This window comes from Microtus oregoni, unplaced genomic scaffold, assembly GCF_018167655.1.
Source record: "Microtus oregoni isolate MIOR12 unplaced genomic scaffold, Mior012 000026F_ref0000081, whole genome shotgun sequence".
Classification (NCBI taxonomy): domain Eukaryota; kingdom Metazoa; phylum Chordata; class Mammalia; order Rodentia; family Cricetidae; genus Microtus; species Microtus oregoni.
In genome coordinates, this window is record NW_024543085.1 from 34,998,648 (window position 1) to 35,019,593 (window position 20,946).

The 20,946-nt window shown below is 35.7% G+C and overlaps 1 protein-coding gene across 5 annotated transcripts in view; it reads right to left on the reverse strand.

Moving 5' to 3' along the window:
* LOC121463309 (serine/threonine-protein kinase B-raf) overlaps positions 1–20,946 on the reverse strand; it is a 118,457-nt gene that overhangs the window by 32,392 nt on the left and 65,119 nt on the right. For 2 of the 5 annotated variants that reach the window (XM_041675430.1, XM_041675431.1), the window contains exons 8-12: positions 13,824–13,983; positions 7,609–7,645; positions 6,063–6,182; positions 3,236–3,372; positions 2,025–2,142 (exon numbers count right to left, since the gene is read on the reverse strand). In XM_041675430.1, coding sequence (XP_041531364.1) covers positions 2,025–2,142; positions 3,236–3,372; positions 6,063–6,182; positions 7,609–7,645; positions 13,824–13,983 — 572 coding nt within the window. Of the gene's footprint in view, positions 1–2,024; positions 2,143–3,235; positions 3,373–6,062; positions 6,183–7,608; positions 7,646–7,965; positions 8,002–13,823; positions 13,984–20,946 lie in introns of all 5 variants that reach the window. The other 3 variants (XM_041675429.1, XM_041675432.1, XM_041675433.1) reach the window with 3 other exon arrangements.

Here is a 20,946-nt window from a genome sequence, read left to right on the forward strand (position 1 = left end):
TGTTAGTTATCTTTGCAAGGAGAGCAAATAAAGAGGGCACGCAGCAACCTTCTAAAAGGCTATAAACATGCTTATTAATCACAAATGTATTCACTTGGTGAGTTTCAATTATCTGAACACATAAATAATATATATACACATATATAAAACTACCATTTATCTTTTTCTTAATTATCAAAGTAATATAGTATTCATTCTATCAGTTATACCACCTAATACTGTTGACCACTTAAATGTTTCAGGAAAGCATAGATAAAGATTTCCCCATAATTATGGCACTCAGAAATAACCCTTGTCATGTATGTGTGTGTGTATGTATATATATGCATGTATATATCCTAAGTTTATCTGTATATGCAGTATAAATACTTATTGAATGCATATAAAATAACCTTATGAAAGAATTCAAATAGCATTGTTATACTGTTAATATATTTTATATAGGTTATTTTAAAAGATTTATTCATTATGTATACAGTGTTCTGCCTGCATGTACACCTTCACTATAGGCCAGAAGAGGGCACTGAAACTCATTACAGATGGTTGTGAGCCATTATGTATTTGCTGGAAAATGAACTCGGGACCTCTGGAAGATCAGCCAGTGCTCTTAACCTCTGAGCCATCTCTCCAGCCCTAATATAGATCTTTAACATGAAGGTATTACACATGCAGCTTTAAGCAATTCAATATATTAGACATATTTCCATATCACTGTAGCTCTATTATGTAATTTTGACTCTTATATAACCACCTATGGATATATCAATCAATGCGTTCATCAAACCTTCTACTAGTGAGTGTTCAAGTCTATTTTCACTTTCCATCTTTACCATCCCTCTGGGGAGCAAACTTTCCTAGGTATCAACCTGTTCATTACTGTCAAATTACTTGCTCAGACTAAATGAACAATCTCCCAAATTTTCATATTTTCACATCACCAAGAGGTAAATAAGCACGATCATAATCACAATCTACATGTGATCAATTTAAATTATTTTTTGTTCTTTTGGAAGGAAAGTTGTGATTTCTATCTTTTGAATTTGTAATCTCAGAAAACTGGTGATTGCTGGGAGGTGGTAGCACATGCCTTTAATCCTAGCACTTGGGAGGCAGAGTCAGGTGGATCGCTGTGAGTTTGAGTTTGAGGCCAGCCTGGTCTACAAGAGCTAGTTCCAGGACAGACTACAAAGCTACAGAGAAACCCTGTCTCAAAAAAAAAAAAAAAAAAAAAAAAGGAGAGAAAGAAAACTGGTGATACTGAATATTTTTTGTTTATTTATGATTTATACCCATAAAAGTATCAAAAGGAATACTTCTAAAAGGAAAACAAACTGTCTTTGGGACTGGATGGCTCAATGATCTTCATCTTTGTGAATCTCTACTGTAAAGTACTGACAGCAAACTTGGCTACTGTGAAGCCAGTTTTTATGTTCCAACATTTTTGTTAGAACTTCTGGAGGACTCTTGCATCTGATGAAAATCGTTTAATGATGCAAACAGTGAACATTCTGACTTCGTATTTGTTTTTGAGACGGTCTCTTGTAGCACTCAAGTTGGCCTTGAACTTCCTACTTAGCTAAAGATATCCTTGAACTCCTAATGTGTGTCATAATGCCTGGCTTGTCCTCCACCCTTCAACCTCCCAAGACAGGCTTTTCTGTGTAGCTCTGGCTATTTTTTAAAAATATTTATTTATTTATTATGTATACAATGTTCTGTCTGTGTGTATGCCTGCAGGCCAGGAGAGGGCACCAGACCTCATTACAGATGGTTGTGAGCCACCATGTGGTTGCTGGGAATTAAACTCAGGACCTTTGGAAGAGCAGGCAATGCTCTTAACTGCTGAGCCATCTCTCCAGCCCCAAGCTCTGGCTATTTTTGAACTCAGAGATCCACCTGTCTCTGCCTTCATAGTGTTGGAATTAAGGGCATGTGCCACCACACCCAGCTTTGGTTTAAATTTTTAAAACAGAAAATTTTAAGCATATCCTACTTGTGCCAATGGCACCATATTGCATACATACCATGCCACTTTCCCTTGTAGACAGTTCCAAATGATCCAGATCCAATTCTTTGTCCCACTGTTATCTGTCCATCAGGAATCTCCCAATCATCACTTGAATCTCGTCTACCAAGTGTTTTCTCAAAAAATATAGTGCAAAAGTCAAGTCAAGGCAAATAAAAGAAAAACCTTATGTTCCATGCTAAATATATTGCTGCCTGACAGGAGGTTAGGAAGAGATCAAGGTCTTTTTAAGAAAAGAAGAAAACAACAAAATGCCACCATGTTGAGGAAGCAAAAGTAACAATCAAGACTCAAAATAACAAAATTAAAATTAAGATGAGTCAATATTAGGACAGGAAAATACTTAAAAACAGAAATAACTGATGCTGGAGAGATGGTTCACAAGTTAGGAGCAGTGGCTGCTCTTCCATAGGACCTGAGTTTGTGTTCCAGCACCTACAAGGCAGGTCACAACCATTCCTAACTCCAGCCCCAGGGACCCTCTGCACTCTCCTGGCTTCCTTCAGCACTGGGCATGCAAATGTTGCACTTACACATTCAGTCACACACCCATATACATAAAATAATAAAATAGTAACTAAAAAATTAATAAAAATAACTTACTACATGTTGAAATACATATTGTTATTCTTAAAATAAAAATAAAACAGTTTTTTTATTTTAACTATTTGGAGGACTATAGAGGTAAAATAACAACTTTATATCCGTGGCTAGTTTTGGCTTCAAATTCCTAAAAGATTAAGTGAACAAGCTATGATAACTGTTGGTGCTAGATTTCCTTACATATCTTAACTGATTTGATCATCAAAAAAGAAAAAAAATAAATAAAAAGAAATCAACATACCAATTCCCTTGGTAAGGTAAAAGTAGGAGAAAGTTAATTTCCAAACGTGGGAGAATGTCATTTGGTAGATACTTGAATTCTCAGCCAGTTTTTAGAACATATATGCTTAATTATGCTTTCTGAATGCTTGTTTATACTTGTTCTCCTTATTTTAGAAACAGAACAACATTGTTTTCCTTTCAAAATGACCTCTTAATTAGAAATGGGAACAAAAAAATCAGTTTTGTGCAAATATACTTTATGTAAAAAAAACCTATTAACTCAAATTTATTTGACAGAAACTTTATATCACACAGGCCTATTTTATCTAAATGATAAAATTATATTTGGCAATGATTACAGGAAAATACATCACATATCCTTACCATTCGATTTCTGTCTTCTGAGGATGATGATGATTTCCTTTCCCGCTGAGGTCCTGGAGATTTTTGTAAGGCTTTCACATTAGTGAGTGAGCCAGGTAATGAGGCAGGAGGGGTGGCAGACAAACCTGTAGTTGACCCTAAATTAGAGGAAGGGGAAAATTATCCACATTAAGGAGGAGGAAGCATTACGGAGGAGCAAGCACATTCACTTAACAGGGGAAGAAAGTGGGGGAGATCTAGACTTTAAAATGCAATGCATATTTAAATATTGGCCTTTTACAAAGGGTAGGCCAAAAGAGGCATTATTTGTGATTGGTACTGTAATTTCTTTTGGTTTTCTGGCCAATTTATGACCATTAAGATAGATAATAAACAAATCTAGAAAAACATAATCTTTAAACCAATGCACCACTTCTAAATTTTACTACCAGGTTCTTGTTCCTTTGATAAACAAATTGAAACATCAAAATCAATGCACAGGCATGGTACCCCACACCTTTAAACCTAGCACTTGGGAGGCAGAGGCAGGAGGATCTCTTTGAGTTCCAGGCCAGCCTGATCTACATAGCAAATTCCAGGCCAGCCAGAGATACATAATACAGAGACCCTATCTCAAAAAACGAAGAAAATAATTAACAAAATGAAAACAAAAAGCCAACAGAATCAATGTAAAACTCTACAAAACAAACAATTTTTAAAATTATTTCAACGGCCTCAATATTTCAAAAACATATAGTGTTCTTACTGTTAAAATGTTTCTTTCATATTAGCTCTAAGTTTATATAAGATCTCAAACTGTAGCTCTATTATTTAATAGATGGTGAACAATGTCAGTGGTTCCTGGAATTTTTTCTATTAAATAAAAATTGTTACCTTTATTCCAAAGTTAATATAAACAAAGTTAAGTAGGGTTTCTTTTTTTTTAAATTACTATTTTATTTGATTTTTTTGTTTTATTTTGTTTTGTTTGTGTGTGGGTGCTTTGACTATATGCATACCATTTGTCTGCTTGGTGCTAGTGGAGGACAAAAGAGGGTGTTAGATCCCTTTTGGTTGGGAACTGCCATGTGGGTGCTGGAAACCAAACCTGGGTCCTCTGGAAGAACAGCCAGTGCTCTTAACCTCTGAGCCATCTCTCCAGAGCCTGGTTTTCTTTCCTTTTAAAAATTATTTATTTATGTTTATTTTATGTGTATCGGTATTATCCCCGCATGTGTATCTATGTGGAATTAAAGACAGTGGTGAACTGCCATGTGGGTGCTGGGAACTGAACCTTGGTCCTCTGGAAGACCAGCCAGTGCTCTTAACTACTGAGCCATCTCTCCAGCCCTGCGAAATAGGTGTTCAAGATTTTCTGAAAAATTTGGTATTATAAAGGTAAGCAAATAAATGCTACAGCATCCTAGTTGTATTTCAGATATATAGCAATATTTCATAAGGCAAGTGAGTTTTATAAGTAGTCTCAGTTAGCAGAAGCACATACGGTACATGGAACAGAGGAGTTTAGAGCAATGACTCCCCAGAGTGTATAGTGAATAGATCTGAGATTTCCAGGCAGAATTTCTACACTCAGTAGCAAAAATCTCTAAGAAATTATAAAATATACTACTCTCAAGGGTAAAAAAGAGTCATGTTCTTTCAAATAGTAAGAATGCCAATGACAGAACTTAAATGCTAAATATGGACAGATATTTTATACCCGTTACATCATATTATAGCACCATAAGAAAGTTCTATGATTGCATAAGCAATTTTCTAATTTGGTGTCTGTAATTTCTCTTAAATAGAGCGCAATACATCTTATACAAACCACTGATAACTTCAAACATTATAAAGCACTAACAACTTGCCCATGCTTCATGCACAGTTCTTATTTATTGTATTACTCAGTTTTATGACATCACCAAGTACTGAATGACTTACATCACTGCATCTATGGAACAACTAAGTTGATGAAAAACTCTAAAGCATCATCATTATATTAAATATAGATCACTAAGTATATCAAGACAGTAAATATAATTGTAAAAAATATTTAAAATAAAATACCCAAATTTTATCTTAAAATTTAAAAAGTTAGTTTAACAATAAATTCAAATATGACGGTTAAAATAGGAGACTACAATTATATTACTAGCTTCTCTCACATGAGGGCATAATTTACCATATATGGATTCAATTTTTCTGAACTCATATTCATCTATTAGTCAATATATATACACACACACACACACATACACACACACACACACATATATATATATCGCATATAAGGGGAAAAATAAAGAACAAAAAATTACTTATATTATAAAATCTCAAATAACTGTCAGAAGTCTCATAAAAATCTCTTTGGCCTCAAACCTGCCGGGATGCTCCTCCTGCCTGTTTCTCAAGTGCTAAGGTTACAGATATGAGCCAATACGCCCAGCATAAAAACCTTTTCATGGGGGGTTTCCATTTACATTTTTGTCTTCTTAAAATATATTAATATTATGTAATCGACGTTATCATTTAGTAGACTAAAGTAAAAAGAATCCTGCCCATGTCTCCCAGAATTTAAGAAGTTATCAAGACTCAACAGAAATGAGACAACAATAAGCAAGATGGAAATGCCAACTCAGAATGTATAATGGACAGCGTACAGAAAGCTTGCAGTAGTGAGTGTGTGTGAAAGCACATTCAGAGCATTCCAGCCAGGCCAAGCAGAAATTTAGTATTTCAAAACTCTCACACTTACAAACACACGCTGTGAGGGTGAGGCACAAACAGAATCTCTAGTTTATATTTAGTTTGCTTGGGTGAAAACAAGAAAGAAGAGCCCAACTACCTCTGAACACTGGGCCAGGCTCAAAATCAAACACTATTTCACTGGGGACAGAATGTAGGAGGGGGCTGGGAGTCCGGGATTGGTATTTCCGAAGACAGCGCATCAGCTGGTTCAAGGGGGCTGTTAGAAGAGAAAGAGAGGGGCAGGCAAACACAGGAAGACAGACACACAGAAGAAATGAAAGAAGTCATGGGGAATAAATTATATGAACTGAAGCCTGCTTCACAAAATAATTCTGGACTTTTTTTTAAAAATCTGCTTATATTTTCATAAAAACCCCAATGAATTTTTTAAAAGTGACTCATAACAAGGATAAGAAATGCCACTTGATTTTAGGTACTATGCAGGCTGTTTACTAAGTTAACTGTGATGCTAACATGATGGAACATTTAAATGCTGGATGTATTGGGCAAAATTATCGCAGCCACAGCTATTAAGACACATGAAAGTCAAACTGGCAGCAACAATAACTGGCAGGCTCATGGAATAACAAACAACAAAAACTCTTAAATAACTATGTGATACAGTTAATACTAAGTACATAATTCATGCTTGTTATTTGATATCCTCACAGGCGGACAGCACCATAACAATATATGGCTTATATCGTATTTACTCAGTATAAAATATTGAGTCTGGGTTTGGACCTATTTTGAAGATAAGGAAGATCAGAGTGAAGAACCCGGCTCTAGGCATAATGTACAGCTAATATGGTCTTCCTTATAAGACAGAAGACCTCTCACAAGAAAACTTCAAGACAGTCTCAAATGCCATCTCTTAGCAAATATATGGCGTACATTATTACAGAGTTTTCTTGTTTTGTTTTTTTGAGACAGTCTTGCTATGTAGACTTAGGCTAGTGTCAAACTCACATTCCTATAGCCTCAGCTAGAATCACAGGCTTATGCTATCATCACACTTGGCTCAAAAAACCATTTTCTTAAATAGTATTATCTTCACTAGAGGGGAGGCTAGATGGAAATCCCATCTAGAATAACATTAAGAAATCCTAATGAAATTTCTCATGTGTATATTTTTTTTACTATACCAAAAGGATAACTGAATTTTTCCATTATGGTTCATTCCATTAATTAAATGTACATTTTAAATAGTTTTAGAAAGTTGATGAGAAATGTTTGATGAAGTCTGACAAACTGAAATGATGTGCCAGGCAACCCCAAAGAGATTTACAATAATTTCATCTGATTATAAGCATCTCGAAGTATTGGGTGGAGGCCAAAAGAAATTTAGCAACTCCAGATTTGGAGGCAGCAGAAATTAAATAGTGTATTTTAAAATTGTAGATGGTACATTTAAGATTTTCTTTTATGTTGTCTCATTTTCTCTACATGTTATGAATAATTTTAAATTCTGCTAGCAGTAAATGGTAATTGCTACAAAAAAAAAACAAAACAAAAACCCATTTGATTTTCTCTACACATTTTTCTCTGTGTCTGTTTCATGAAAAAAAGCAACTATAAAGGAGACAAGCAGCAAAGCAATTGCATTTTTGCCTTTAAAAAAATAGACTAAAATCACTACTTACCTCCATCACCACGAAACCCCTGGTCTCTAATCAAATCCTACAAACAAATAGTAAAATACATTTATTTAAAGCACACAGTAAAAAAGGAATAACAAATGAATTTTTCACTATGCATTAGCAGATGGGTTAATTCAAAACAATACCTGTCTTATAATTATTTCACAAAACAAAGGCTATGAAATTAGCTAGTGTACATGATAAACACTAAAGTTTGAAGCACTTGCCAGCCTAGCCCTATGTGAAAGGATTATTAGTTCCGATCAAATGCTGAAATCCATTTCGGGCCACTCAATGGCTTCATCAATTCTTAAAGAAAATTCTACTGGCACATATTAAGAGCCATAAAAATGTTCATACCCTTTGATCCTGTAATTCCACTTCTGGGAATTTTTCCTAAGGAAATAATTCAGAAGAAAAAATGATATGCACAAAGATGTTTAGTGCAGCATTATCCATCACACCAAAAACCAGAAATAATTATTTTCCTATGATAGGCATTTTGACATATTATGGTTATGATGTATCAATTTAATTAGTATGCAGTTATCAAAACAATTAAAAAACTTAAATATGAAACATGTTACATATAATAAAAAATACAAAATCAAAAGTACATTTAATACTATCATAAAAATGTGCATGTACAACATTAAAAAGGAGGTGGGACTCAAAATAGCTCAAATAAGGATTTTGTTTAAATTGGTCTCTATTATTTAAAACACGACTTTTACAACAATGTTGGTAGTAGGGGAAATTTCATATGTAATGAAATTTGGATCCTATTCCTTGGAACTTGGATTCGTTTACTGAGTTTAACTTAAGTGTGAGGGACTGAATGGGTCCAAATGTCTCTAAAAAGGTTATTTGCAAATAGGCATCATTTGCAATTAGACTTACTGAGTAAAAGTAAATTCTCTACTGGTATATTTCTATCATGTTCGATGTACTACACAAAACTTTCAACACTGTCTACAGAATAATTAATACTCAATTTCAAACAATGACCTAGGTGTTGGGGTTGTCTAGCTACTATTACATAAAAATCTTGGTGTTTTTAAGAGCTTACAAACACACTGTGAGATGCAGACACATGGAAAATAAATGACAGCTTAAGACTAAAAGAGAGATCAGTTTGTTGCCAATTCACTACCATTTAAGTGGTGGTGTTGACAAGACTTTTACTGATAGACATTAAGACTAAGATGATTTGGCAATCCTGATACTGGGCTTCCAGTCTCCATGTCTATAAGAACTGGTGACCATGATGTAAAAGAAATGGCACTAGGATTTTGGCATTGGCGAAGCAGTCGAAGAAATCTGAGGAATAGACTGGCATGAAAAAAAGCAAAGGGCTTCCTAGATAGAAGGACCCACCCCTTCTCTGTTTACCTACACTAGCTCTGAAACTTCGTATACCTACGGTCTCTTAGAAAAACTACCAGGCCCAACCTAAGCTCACACTTTTCAATCTCACTTGTGCTCTTAAAAGCTCCTCGTGAATCTATCTACTTATCTAAGTTAAATAGGGTACTCGAGTATTCTGCAACTACTGTTTCAACTGTCCCCCTAATTTCTTCTAGTCCCTTGTCTCACATTCCTCTGATTCAGCATCACAAAAGAAGCAAACTGAGATTCTGGCAATACCTTTGCTATCTATGAACATTTGTACAGTAATATCAGCTATAACTTCTAAAGTTATAGCTCTCTCTTTTCTTCCCTCTCCAAGGTATGATACAGCACAGGCTGGCCTCCAACTCCAGATCCTCTCACCTCTACCTCCCAGTGCCAAGACTTCAGGTGTGCACCACAATGCCTGGCTGTCTTTTAAATTCCTTTTATGTACTGTGGAGGTTTGAATAAGAATGGCCCCCACAGGCTCATAGGTTTGAATGCTTAGTCACCAGGGACTGTTAATTGTTTGAAAGGATTAGGCTGGAGTAGGTCTGGCCTTGTTGAAGGAAGTATGTCACTGGAGGTGCACCTTGAGGTTTCAAAAGCCACTGCCAGACCCAGTCAGTCAGTCTGCCTGTATATCAGATGTAAAACTCAACTACTGCTTCAGAATCTGCGTGCATGCCACAATGCTCCCCACAATGAGGATAATGGGCCAAACCTCTGGAACTGTAAGTGAGCTCCCAATAAAGTGCTTTCTTTGGTAAGAGTTGCTCTGGTTACGTGTCTTTGAATAAGACATGTACTGTATCCGCCCTTAAAACCCCCAACATATCAAGTGCTGAACATGGTGGTGCACATCTTAAGCCTAGCACTCAGGAGGCAGAAGCGGAGTTATCTCTGCATTTGAGACCAGACTGATTTACATAGAAGTTCCAGGCCAGCCAGGGCTACTTCTCAAACAAAATGAAGCAAAATAAGAAAAAAAAAAAATCAAATTAATACCAGCCCCAGGGTTTAAAAAAATGCCCTATTTCATGCAGTGTGTAGAAAGATTATCTACCTTTAATTTATTATAGCCCCTGCAAGACACCATTTTCAAGTTCAAAGAAATTTATCAAAAATTCTCTACTTACTACCTCAACCTCTCTTCATTAGGTTCTTTTTCTCAGTTATAAAATTTGCTGAAATCTTAGTTTCAAAACATCTGTTACTCAAGTATGAGTCAAGCTCCAGCTCTTTTGTCATTCCTATACAGTCAAGTTTCTCAAAACTGACGATCCATTTCCTCTCTTGCCTCCTCCTATTCTATTTATCTTTGAAATCAAAACAACTTAAAATTTTCTATTTAGTTGCTGATTTGTTTGAGTTATGATCTCTCACTGGCCTAGAACCTGTTATGTAGACTAGGCTGGCCACAAACTTAGAAAATCTGCTTCCTTTGAGTACTGGGATTAAGGTGAGCACCACCACACCTGGCCCCAAAGACTTAAAAATTAATGGTTGGTCCTGAGGGACTGAGCCCAAGGCATACATGTTAGAGTGTGTGTGTGTGTGTGTGTGTGTGTGTGTCTGTGTGTGTGTGTACATGAACATGTGCCACAGTTTGTGTGGAAGTCAGAAGCCAACTTGCTGGAGTTAGGTCTCTCCCTCTACTGTAGGTACTTTTTTCCCTTTTCTTTTAAGACAAGGGTTTGTTTGTATAGCTTGGCCGTCCTGGAACTAGGTCTGTAGACTATGTTGGCTTCTAACTCGCAGAGATTCATATGAGTGCTGGGATTAAAGGCACGTGTCACCACCACCTGGTATGTAGCAGGTATTTTTTATCAGCTGGAACGTCTTATCAGTCACGTAGTTCCATGGTATTTGTTAAAAACAAACTCATTTTAGTCCTTATCTCATTTGAATCTTAAGAGTAAGTGGCATCCTCTCCATCAGCAATTTTTAAAATAAGATTTATTTATTTTATGTATGAGTATACACCTTTATGTCAGAAGCAGTCACCAGATACCACCAGAGATGGTTGTGAGACACAGTGTGGTTGCTGGGAATTGAACTCTGGACCTCTGGAAGAGCAGCCAGTGCTCTTAACTGCCTCCATCAGCATTTTTGAAGCCATTTGCTTGGTATCTGATGTACACTTGGAAAGAGCTCACAAAGGTTAACTGAGAAATGGTCTCTGTTACAATGTTAAGATTCACTAGGATATGTTTTCTTTTTCTCTTCAGGTTTATATTTTCTACTCTTTCCAATTTATATATTCTTTGAGTAACATAATTTATACTCATGGCTCTGATTGACACAGACACACTGATTTTATTCAAGTTGTATCTCCACTGGAGGTCCTAATATTCCCACAGATATCCTAAAGCCTGGATAAAATACAAAACTGTAATTTTTCTATAAACCCTGTCCTGGTTTATAGCCAAGTATCTATATGCCAAAAAGTCAACTGTTATCTTCTGCTTCTCTTTAATCTTTCTCCTCTACTGATATATAGTGGATAAGTTCAAGAAAAGAAAGCCAGGTTTAAATGACTTAAATACATTTCAGTCATTTATTAGCTATATGATCATGGGTTGGTTTCTTAGACTCTTATAAACTGAATATCCTTCAGAATAAGATAAACACAATGTTTCTCATGAGGCTTGACCAAGAAAACTTATATAAAGCAATTAGCAGAGTACCTCACACACAGTAAGTACTCAGCCATTTCCATGACTTCTAAGACCCCTACCACCATAGTCTCCTCTCCCTCAACTCATTTGCTCCTCTCTCACCACTAATGCTACTACTTGAGTTCAAACATTTATCATATCTTGACTAGAATACAGCAAAAGCCACACTGTTGACAGTTCTGCCCTTAACATATGCTACCCATTTGATCCACCTTCCTGACTACTACTAAAGATTTTTCTGAAATACTGAGATGATTTATCACACTCAAAATGTGTTTTTGGTCAGATGTGGTATTCCACCATACTTATAAACCTACTACTCAAGATGATGAGGGAGGAAGCAAGTTCAAGACCACTTAGGGCTACATAGTGAGTTGTAGTCCCCTCCAAATGTGTTTCAGCACTCCTACCACTACTTAAGAGAAATATAAGATATCAATCAGTGTTGACATTTCCTACTTTCTCCTTCCATTATTTGTCAGCCCTCTCCTGAACCCTGAACTCCTAAGATATCAACTATTAATTCCTTCCAGGTAAAGGTAACTCTACAACCTTGTATGTATTATTTCCTTAACAAATACCTTAAAAAATTTCCCTATATAGTATACTTAATAAATCCCTAGCCATTTACCTTCTGCGGTATAGCTTCAAGGTCATCCCTTTACTGCTAAATATACCTACATCCAATCAGATAGAGTTCATCACACCCCTTCTGTAAACTAGCATATTTTTTATGATTATTTGCATGTTTGATTCATGCAATAAACTGTGACATCATAGAGGGCAAAGATGGTGTGTTAATTCATCTTAAATCCCTAATTGCTGAGTCCAGAGCCAAAAGTCTTTTTTTCTCAGAGAAAAAGTCACTGAGAATGAATAAAAATTTTAAGTTACTAAAAGCTTTCAAACAAGAGAATAGATGATAAAAATGTCATTAAAAAATTATCCTAGGGGCTGGAGAGATGGCTCAGAGGTTAAGAGCACTGCCTGCTCTTCCAGAGGTCCTGAGTTCAATTCCCAGCAACCACATGGTAGCTCACACCATCTATAATGAAATCTGGTGCCCCTTCTGGTCAGCAAGCATATATACAGACAGTACAGTGTATACATAATAAATAAATCTTTAAAAAAAAATTATCCTAGTGAGAGCACCAGGAAGGACATGAAGAAAAATTAATGCTAGGAATAAATGCAGTAAATTGTTCAAATAAAGGATCATGGAGTCAAATGGACACACATAAAGAGGAAAATGGACTATGTTACTTATGGCAGTTATGAAAAGGATGAAAGAGTAAGATGGGAAGTGAGTCTTCAAATAGCCAAGCCCAAGAATCCAGGAGGTCAATCACAATCAGAAAAAAAAGGAAAAAAAGATGTTTGTTTTCAAATACATATGATGATTACAAGCTTGAGCACACCAAGAATACCCCTAATCTACAAATATCCTTTGACATTTTATTTCCCAAGCTCCTTATTCTCTATCTTCCTCTCCTACTTCTCACTTCTTCTGTATTTAGGTCAACATATAGACAAGATGGCCTTAGTTAAGAATGGTACTAGGAAAAAAACCACTTAAGTTAACTTACTCTCCTAAATATATAGGGGGGAAAACATAATAAAAAGTAAGAAGAAAGTCTGATTTTAGAATTCTTTACTCATGATTTATCGTGATAATTAAATTTCTAACAAGGTATTTCATTAATAAAATTTAAGTTATAGTTCCAACTATATGATTTAAAATATGAATGTAGAATTGCTTTTGTTGGTTATAATGCCAAACTCATGACAAAACAAATAAATTCTTAATGTCATTTTTATAACACAATAATAATTGTACAAAAATCTTAAGAGAGGACTTCATAAATTCACAAAAGTGCTTCTAATAATTCTCATATTCAAATCATTTTATTTTAAAACTTTTTTAGAGATTGTGTTAGAAAAAAATGAATATAACTAACTTGGCAATAGTGATGTATTTAATATTGTCATAGAAGATGACAGGGTTTCTGAATCTATAATTCATATATACCTAGCATTTAAATGATAAATGAAAGGTGGCATTTATTTCCAATCTGTATTAAAAATATAACAGAAAAACAAAGAAATACACCTGAATTGTGTAGTTCTAGCAATGCTAGTACTTACATCAATATTGACAGGTTCGATTGTGTTTATATGAACATTGGGAGCTGAAGAGGACCGGTCTCGCTGCCCAAACTGATTTCGATGATCTTCATCTGCTGGTCGAAAGGGCTGTGGAATTGGAATGGATTTTGAAGGAGATGGACTGGTGAGGATTTGGGGCCTGAAAAAATCAAGTCATTGGAAAGTAAGATTTGGAGCAACTGTATAAATAATAACTTACAATAAAAGTTATAAGATCTATATATTTAATATAATCTTTAAATAATTTAAATTCCACTAGTAATGGTTTAAAAAAGCACTAGTTTAAAAAACTAACTACAACTAATACTGCTAAAGCTTTGCTCAAAAAGCAAACTTCCCAGGGACTATCAATGATGTAAGAACAATGATTCTGATCCAGAAAACTTCAGAGGAATCTGTAAATGGTAAATCTTATCCTTTAAAGTTATACATAGAAGTAAAATGCTCCAAGCAGAGACTAACTGAATAAAATATGCTGTGTTTATATACTATTTCTCATAATCTGAAGTTACTCAAATGAAAAATTTAAGGAAATACTTAAGAAGTTACAAAGTTTCAAGAATATACCTGCATGTTTCAGGACCCCAAAGACATAACTGCTGCTTAATACCAGTGTTGAACGAAATTTCTACAATATCATAATAAAGATCATTTCTAAAATTTCAGAAGGTAATATGAATAGTACCAATTATATTTCATATTCAAAATGGTTTTTCAAGTTTAACTATTAACATCAGAGACAAAAAAGTCATGTAGTATTAAACACTGAAGCAAATATTAAAACAAAAAAATTTGGATGTGTGGTTTGGAGGTGCACAGGGAAGCCAAGACTGGTGTCAGCTGTCTACCTTTTTTTTTTTTTTTTTTTGAGACAAAGTCTTTTTTCATTGAATCCAGAACCTACAATTGGTTAGACTGGTTGGTCAACAACCCCCTGCAAATCTTCCTGTCTCTGTCTTCTTAGCACTGGGGTCACAGGTTTAGACAGCCACAGCCTGGCTTTCTATGTGGGCAATAGGAATCCAAACTCAAGTCCTCAAGCTTGCATGGCAGGCATTTTAGCTACTGAGCCCTCTTACCAGCCCTAAAATTATTTTGATTAAAATACTCTAGTAGGTTACAGAGTGACCTATTTTTTTTTCCTCTTTTGGCCATTGATAATAGAATCATGGCTGCTGGCCTAAAAGAGCCTGGCAGGAAGCACATGAGAATTTGAAACTAGAGTATAAATAGTTATAAAGATTCTCAGGAGTACGGAAGTGACTACTACTTGGGAGAGGATACAATGAAGCTCTGACTAAATTTCAACTGGACCATGGATGGTCCAACAAAGACCACACTCTTCACATACTGGTCACCATTTTATGCTCTATTATAAAAACTAACCAGCTTTATTTAAACATTATTAGACTAGAAAGACAATGTTAAAATAACAAAAAGATGGTCAACAAGGGGAATTAGAAAAGAATGATAAGAAAATAGAAAAGGAGGAGCCAGTGAAATCACTCAGTGGATAAAAAGTGCTTGTTACCAAGCCTAATGACACGAATTGATCCCTGGGACCTATAACGTGGAAGGAGACCTAATTCCTCACAGCTGTCTTCTGACTTTCACACAAGGCCTCAGCGTGCGCATATACACCCACACATATTAATCTAATACATTTTTAAGAAAAAAGTAGGGCTGGAGAGATGGCTCAGAGGTTAAGAGTAAAGGCTATTCTTCCAGAGGTTCTGAGTTCAGTTCCCAGCAACTACATATTGGCTTACAACCATCTATATGAGATATGATGCCCTTTCTGGCCTAAACACTGTATACCTAACAAATAAATCTGCCACAAACCCTTTTAAAATTAAAAATTAAAATTAAACAGAATTCTACACTCTTTAGAAAACTACTAATAGTTTAGATTTCAGTTTTAGGTTAGACTATGTAAAATTTTTGAAGCAAAGTGACTGTTTCTGTTTACTGATATACAAAAAGGAAGTAATCTGTTACATGTATTCAAAACTGAGCAATATATTAACTTTTCAAAATTCCTTGTTATACCCATACTTGTTTCAGGACTATTATAATTAATTTTTTTCATATGATGTCTACCCTTGATTGTCAACTTGACTGTATCTGTAATTAACTAAAACCCAAGCATCTGGACATACCTGTGTGGAATTGTTTTCTTAATTAAACTATTTGAAGTATGAAGATCCACTTTTAATCTGGATCTTTGAGGTAGGAAGATCCACCTTTAATCTGGGCCACACCTTCTGCTGCCAGCCTATATAACAGGACACAGAAGGAGGAGGCCTGCTTGCTCTTTGACTGCTTGCTTGCTCCTGCCCATTAGTAAGTATATTCCTTCACTGGCATTAGAACCTACTTCTTCAGGATTCAGAAGTCATATATTGAAGACCAGCTGAGACATCTAGACTGAACAACCACTTGATTGTTGGACCTTCCATGAGTAGACAGCCAATGTTGGACTAGCTGGACCACAGCCTGTAAAGGCATTCTAATACACACACACACACACACACACACACACACACACACACACACGTTAAATTCCATCTATATAAACATATCTACATACACACACACACATACACAGAGTTCATTTTATAAGTTCTGTTCCCCTAGAGAACCCAAATACATTTGGTTTCTACCTTTACAAAAGTAATTTTACACACTAACATAAAAGCATTATGAAATTAACTTGTAGAGAAGTTTGCAGAATCCATTTCACTCTAGTTAAGACAAAAACACATGTGGCAGAGGCAATTTTAAAACAGCATTCCTTTACTGAAAGACAAACTCTTTTGTTACCATTATGACCCATTCAGAGAGGACAAGCTAATATAACGATATTCTACAACTCTGATCACAAAACTGGGATCTGCCATTAGAAAAGCATCACAGATCTATAGACTCTGTTTGGAGAAATTGCCATAGTCAAGAGATTAATCAAAATCCCAAACAACATTATTTTGTTTCAATTGTCTACAAAAACATACAACTAATAATAGACCCAACAGATATAACTGTTACAATCTGATTAAATTACATAGTGGTTGTATTTACAAGTGACATAAAAAGATAATATACTATTTAAATAGAATTCTGTTTTATATTTAAAACTTATAATTATTGCATGTGTATTCGCAGGTGACCACAGGCCATGGTGCACACACACAGGCAAGAGGAATTTTTTTTTGCCAATTCTCTTCCTACTTTTGAGGCAAGATCTCCTGTTATTAGTTCTGTGTTGTGTAGACTTCTGCTGATGTTCTTGCTTCTATCTCCATTCTGCTGTAAGAGCGCTGGGAATACCACCATATTTGGACTTTGTCAATTTTACATTGTCATGCTTTTATGGCAAGTACTTTTACCTATTGAGGAGTCATCTTACCTCACATAAATCCCCAACACTCCTCCCCCCCCTCTGTGATACTGTATGCATGCCAGAACCCAAAAGAGGCCATTAGGTGGCTTTATTGCTCTCTGCCTTATTTTTTGATTTAGAACTTGAACCCTTTCAACTAGATTGCAAGCCATCCAGTCCCATCAATCCTCCTGTCTCTACCCCCTTTGCTGCTAGCATTGCAGGTGTGCATGGAACCGTGCGTGGGCTGTTATGACGGTAATAGGATCTGAATTCTGGTCTTCATTCTTGCACAGCTTAACTGCTGAGCTAACTCTCCAGCCTCCATCCCTACCTTTTTGAAAGATGGTCTCATATGTCTTAGGCTGACTAACACTTCCTGAAGATGATAATGAACTTCTGATTCTCCTCCTCCTATCCTCAAGTGCTGAGATTTTAGCAACAAGCATGTCTAGTATATGTGGTGCTGAGAATAAAATTCAAGGCTTCATACGTACATGTTAGGCAAAGGCTCTACTGACTGAGCTACATACCTATTCTCTAATTTCTTTTAGAGGCTAGGACTTGCTCTAGCCTAGGCTGACCTCAAATTCATGGTAATCCTCCTGCCTCAGCCTCCCAAGTACTGATATTATAGTAATGAGCCATTACTCTTGGAAATATAATTTATTTTGATATTTTTTTTGACCTGTGAGACCTTAGGAAGGGTAGCTTCAAAAACCTATACTGCAGTATAGTGGGATATTATTTGTGTTTTAATAAATAAAGCTTGCCTGAAGATTAGCCACACTAGTCAGTCATACAAGCCAGGTGGTGGTGGTACATGCCATTAATCCCAGAACTGGGGAAAAATATAAAATGGAGGAGATAGGGCTCACTCTCAGTCTCAATCTGAGAATTTGTGGAGGCAGGATCACCCATTTTTGGTCTGAGGTAGAAGTAAGAGCCAGTGGCTGGCTGCTTTGCTTTTCTCATCTTCAGGTTGAACCTCAATATCTGTCTCTGGGTTTTTATTATTTCATGTTACAATTGGTGCCCAATGTTTGGCGTATGAATTCATAAAAAAGCTTTTTGCCTGTGGCTTTACAGCCATTAGCATAGGCCAGAGCTACACACAACTGGAGTCACTGCCCTACTGACTAGGTTTTTTTTTCCCCCCTCTCTCCTGGCATGTTCTCCATGAACCCCTTTATCGGGCTGTAACCAAATTAGGTAAATGCCTTGAAAACTAGTCAGGCATTTACTGATCTACAAAGTAGCAATAAGCCACACATCTTCAAAAAGATCATAGGCAGATTTGGAAAGATAATTAGAAATTATTAAAGGGAAGAATTAGTTAAAAGGTTTTTTTTTTAAAACTACATTAAAAATGGGAAAAACCATTATAATGGGGGGATTTGGGTCTCTGTATAATATGTCTGCTGGACAGTTTGAAAATGAAATGATTAAATGAGGATAACTAATTTAGATGGGATTTATATAATATCAGTTGTAAACATTATCAGCATTATCATTTTTGTTGTATAACTAAAAAAGTTGGTTAATCTGAGGGCTAAGATACAGGCCTTAGAAAAACTTAATAAAACACATCACAGAGATATTCAAGTACAGGCAGGAATTTAATGGGGGAACAAGTTCAGTGTTGCATTATAAGAATATAAGAATAGAGAGGAACAATGGAGTAAAGCTAGGGGTATGGAAATCCCCAAAATCAAATTCTTAGAAAAGGAAATTATGCTACTATAGAAAGACAATCTGTATATGACTACACCCTAGATTTATGCCACACAGCAGCTTTAAATGTTTGGGACAAGAACTGGAGAAATAGGAAAAAAACCTGAGTTATAGTTACTAAAGTTATAAAGGGCCCAAACAAAACCTTCATGGAGTTCTTAGAAAGATTGACATCAGCAGTAAAGAGAATGATACCAAACTCAGAAGCTAAACTAATAATAATTGAATCTCTGGCTTTTGAAAATGCTAATTCTCAAAGCAAATGGATAATTAGGCCATTAATAGCAAGATAGCCCCTTTTAGGAATGGATTCAAGATACAATTAACATTGACTCTCATGACCATGATGATACTTGGATAGGAGAGGCAATTTCCAGAGGTTTGCAGAAAATCTGAACTGGTCAAGTGTTACAATTGTGGCATCCAAGGTCACCTTAAAAAGGATTGTAGACAAGGCATTCCTAGAAACATGTTTTTGGTAAGCATTCATAACGCCCTTCCCTTCTGGATTATGCAGGTGTGGTAAGACAGGCACTGGACTAATGAAAGTAGATCAAGAAGGGAAGAAGGGATATCCAAGGTAATCAGTTCAGGGAAACTCCATGAGGGGCCTCTTGCAGGCCCCTGTGCCAAATCCAGTTTCCTACTATCTAGAGGAAACTCCTTCCAGAGCAATTAAAGACCAGACAAACCTCCAGCTTCTATCTCAGTTCTTTCATCTGAAGTTTCTTTGGTCTTGAGGATCCCCTCTCCAGGAACCTTAGCTGACTTTGTAGGAGCAGGCTCCTGCAGATATTAATGGTCATACAGAGTACTAAGTAATTCTAGAAACAGTTTCATCTACCTTCCTTTACATGATTTCAGGTTTGAGTCTCTAGTTTTCTGCAGTGACCTTTGAAGTCTCCATAGGAGGATAAGGCCCTACAAATTCATCAAAGACTATGATAACATCACTAAGCTAAAAAACATCACATAAAGATCAGCCTTCATCTAAAAACTGCTCAGAACAATTTTGAGGTGACTAGCTAAGATGATCCAGCCAAATTGCTGTAGCCAAAACTTGAGATAAGTCCTGCACTTTTCCATTACATAGAAACTGGACAACAAATGATACGGCTACTTCTCCTAAGACTTGACAATTAACTCCAATTTTTCTTTCCAGGAACCCCTACAGGTTCCAGACAGCAGGAAGTAAATTTAAGGATGACGCCCACATTTCCAAGAGGTGGGGTGGGTGGTTTTTGGTTGTTTAATGGGTTATGTATATTTCTCACTGTTTAGGGGGTTGGTTACAAGTTGTTATTGGTAATGTTCAGGAAAAAACATAAATGTAGATTCAAGGGTCTTGTTTTGAAAAGAGAAAAGGAGGATATAGATATGATAAGATGAAAGGGTAGATTATTGACTCTATTCTGAAAAGAAAAACAGGAGGATATAGATATAAGATAAAAAGGTAGATTGTTGAATCTACCTTTAAAATGCAACTACTAGTTTTAAATGCTTTACATTGGATTGGATTTTGTATATCATATACAAATTTTGTATATTGACACAATTTTGAGATTAATTTTGTTAGAACATACTATATATACATTTCTACAGTTCAAGGTTTCAAGGTATTGTACCTATACAACTCATTTAACAATGTAATGCAAATTTCTAGTCCTTGAAAATTATTAATACCAACTAAGGATAATAAGGAAATACAGGTTACTAATTAATCACCTAGTATAATCAAACTTGTAGGTATGTTTTCAAGGTCAAACAAAGATATATTTTAGGTAACCAGGTCATCTTCAAACACTTCAGAGATCTACAGAATATGGCATTTAAGATGTTCTAATAACATAAGCTTTTTTTTTAAATGACCATGAGACATGTTTGCTCCTGGTAGCACCAATCTACTTCAGAGAAGATAATGGAAATTGAAGAAACTCCACATGCAGTTTTCTTTCTTTGTGGCAAAGTAAGTCACTGGGCAAGAAAATG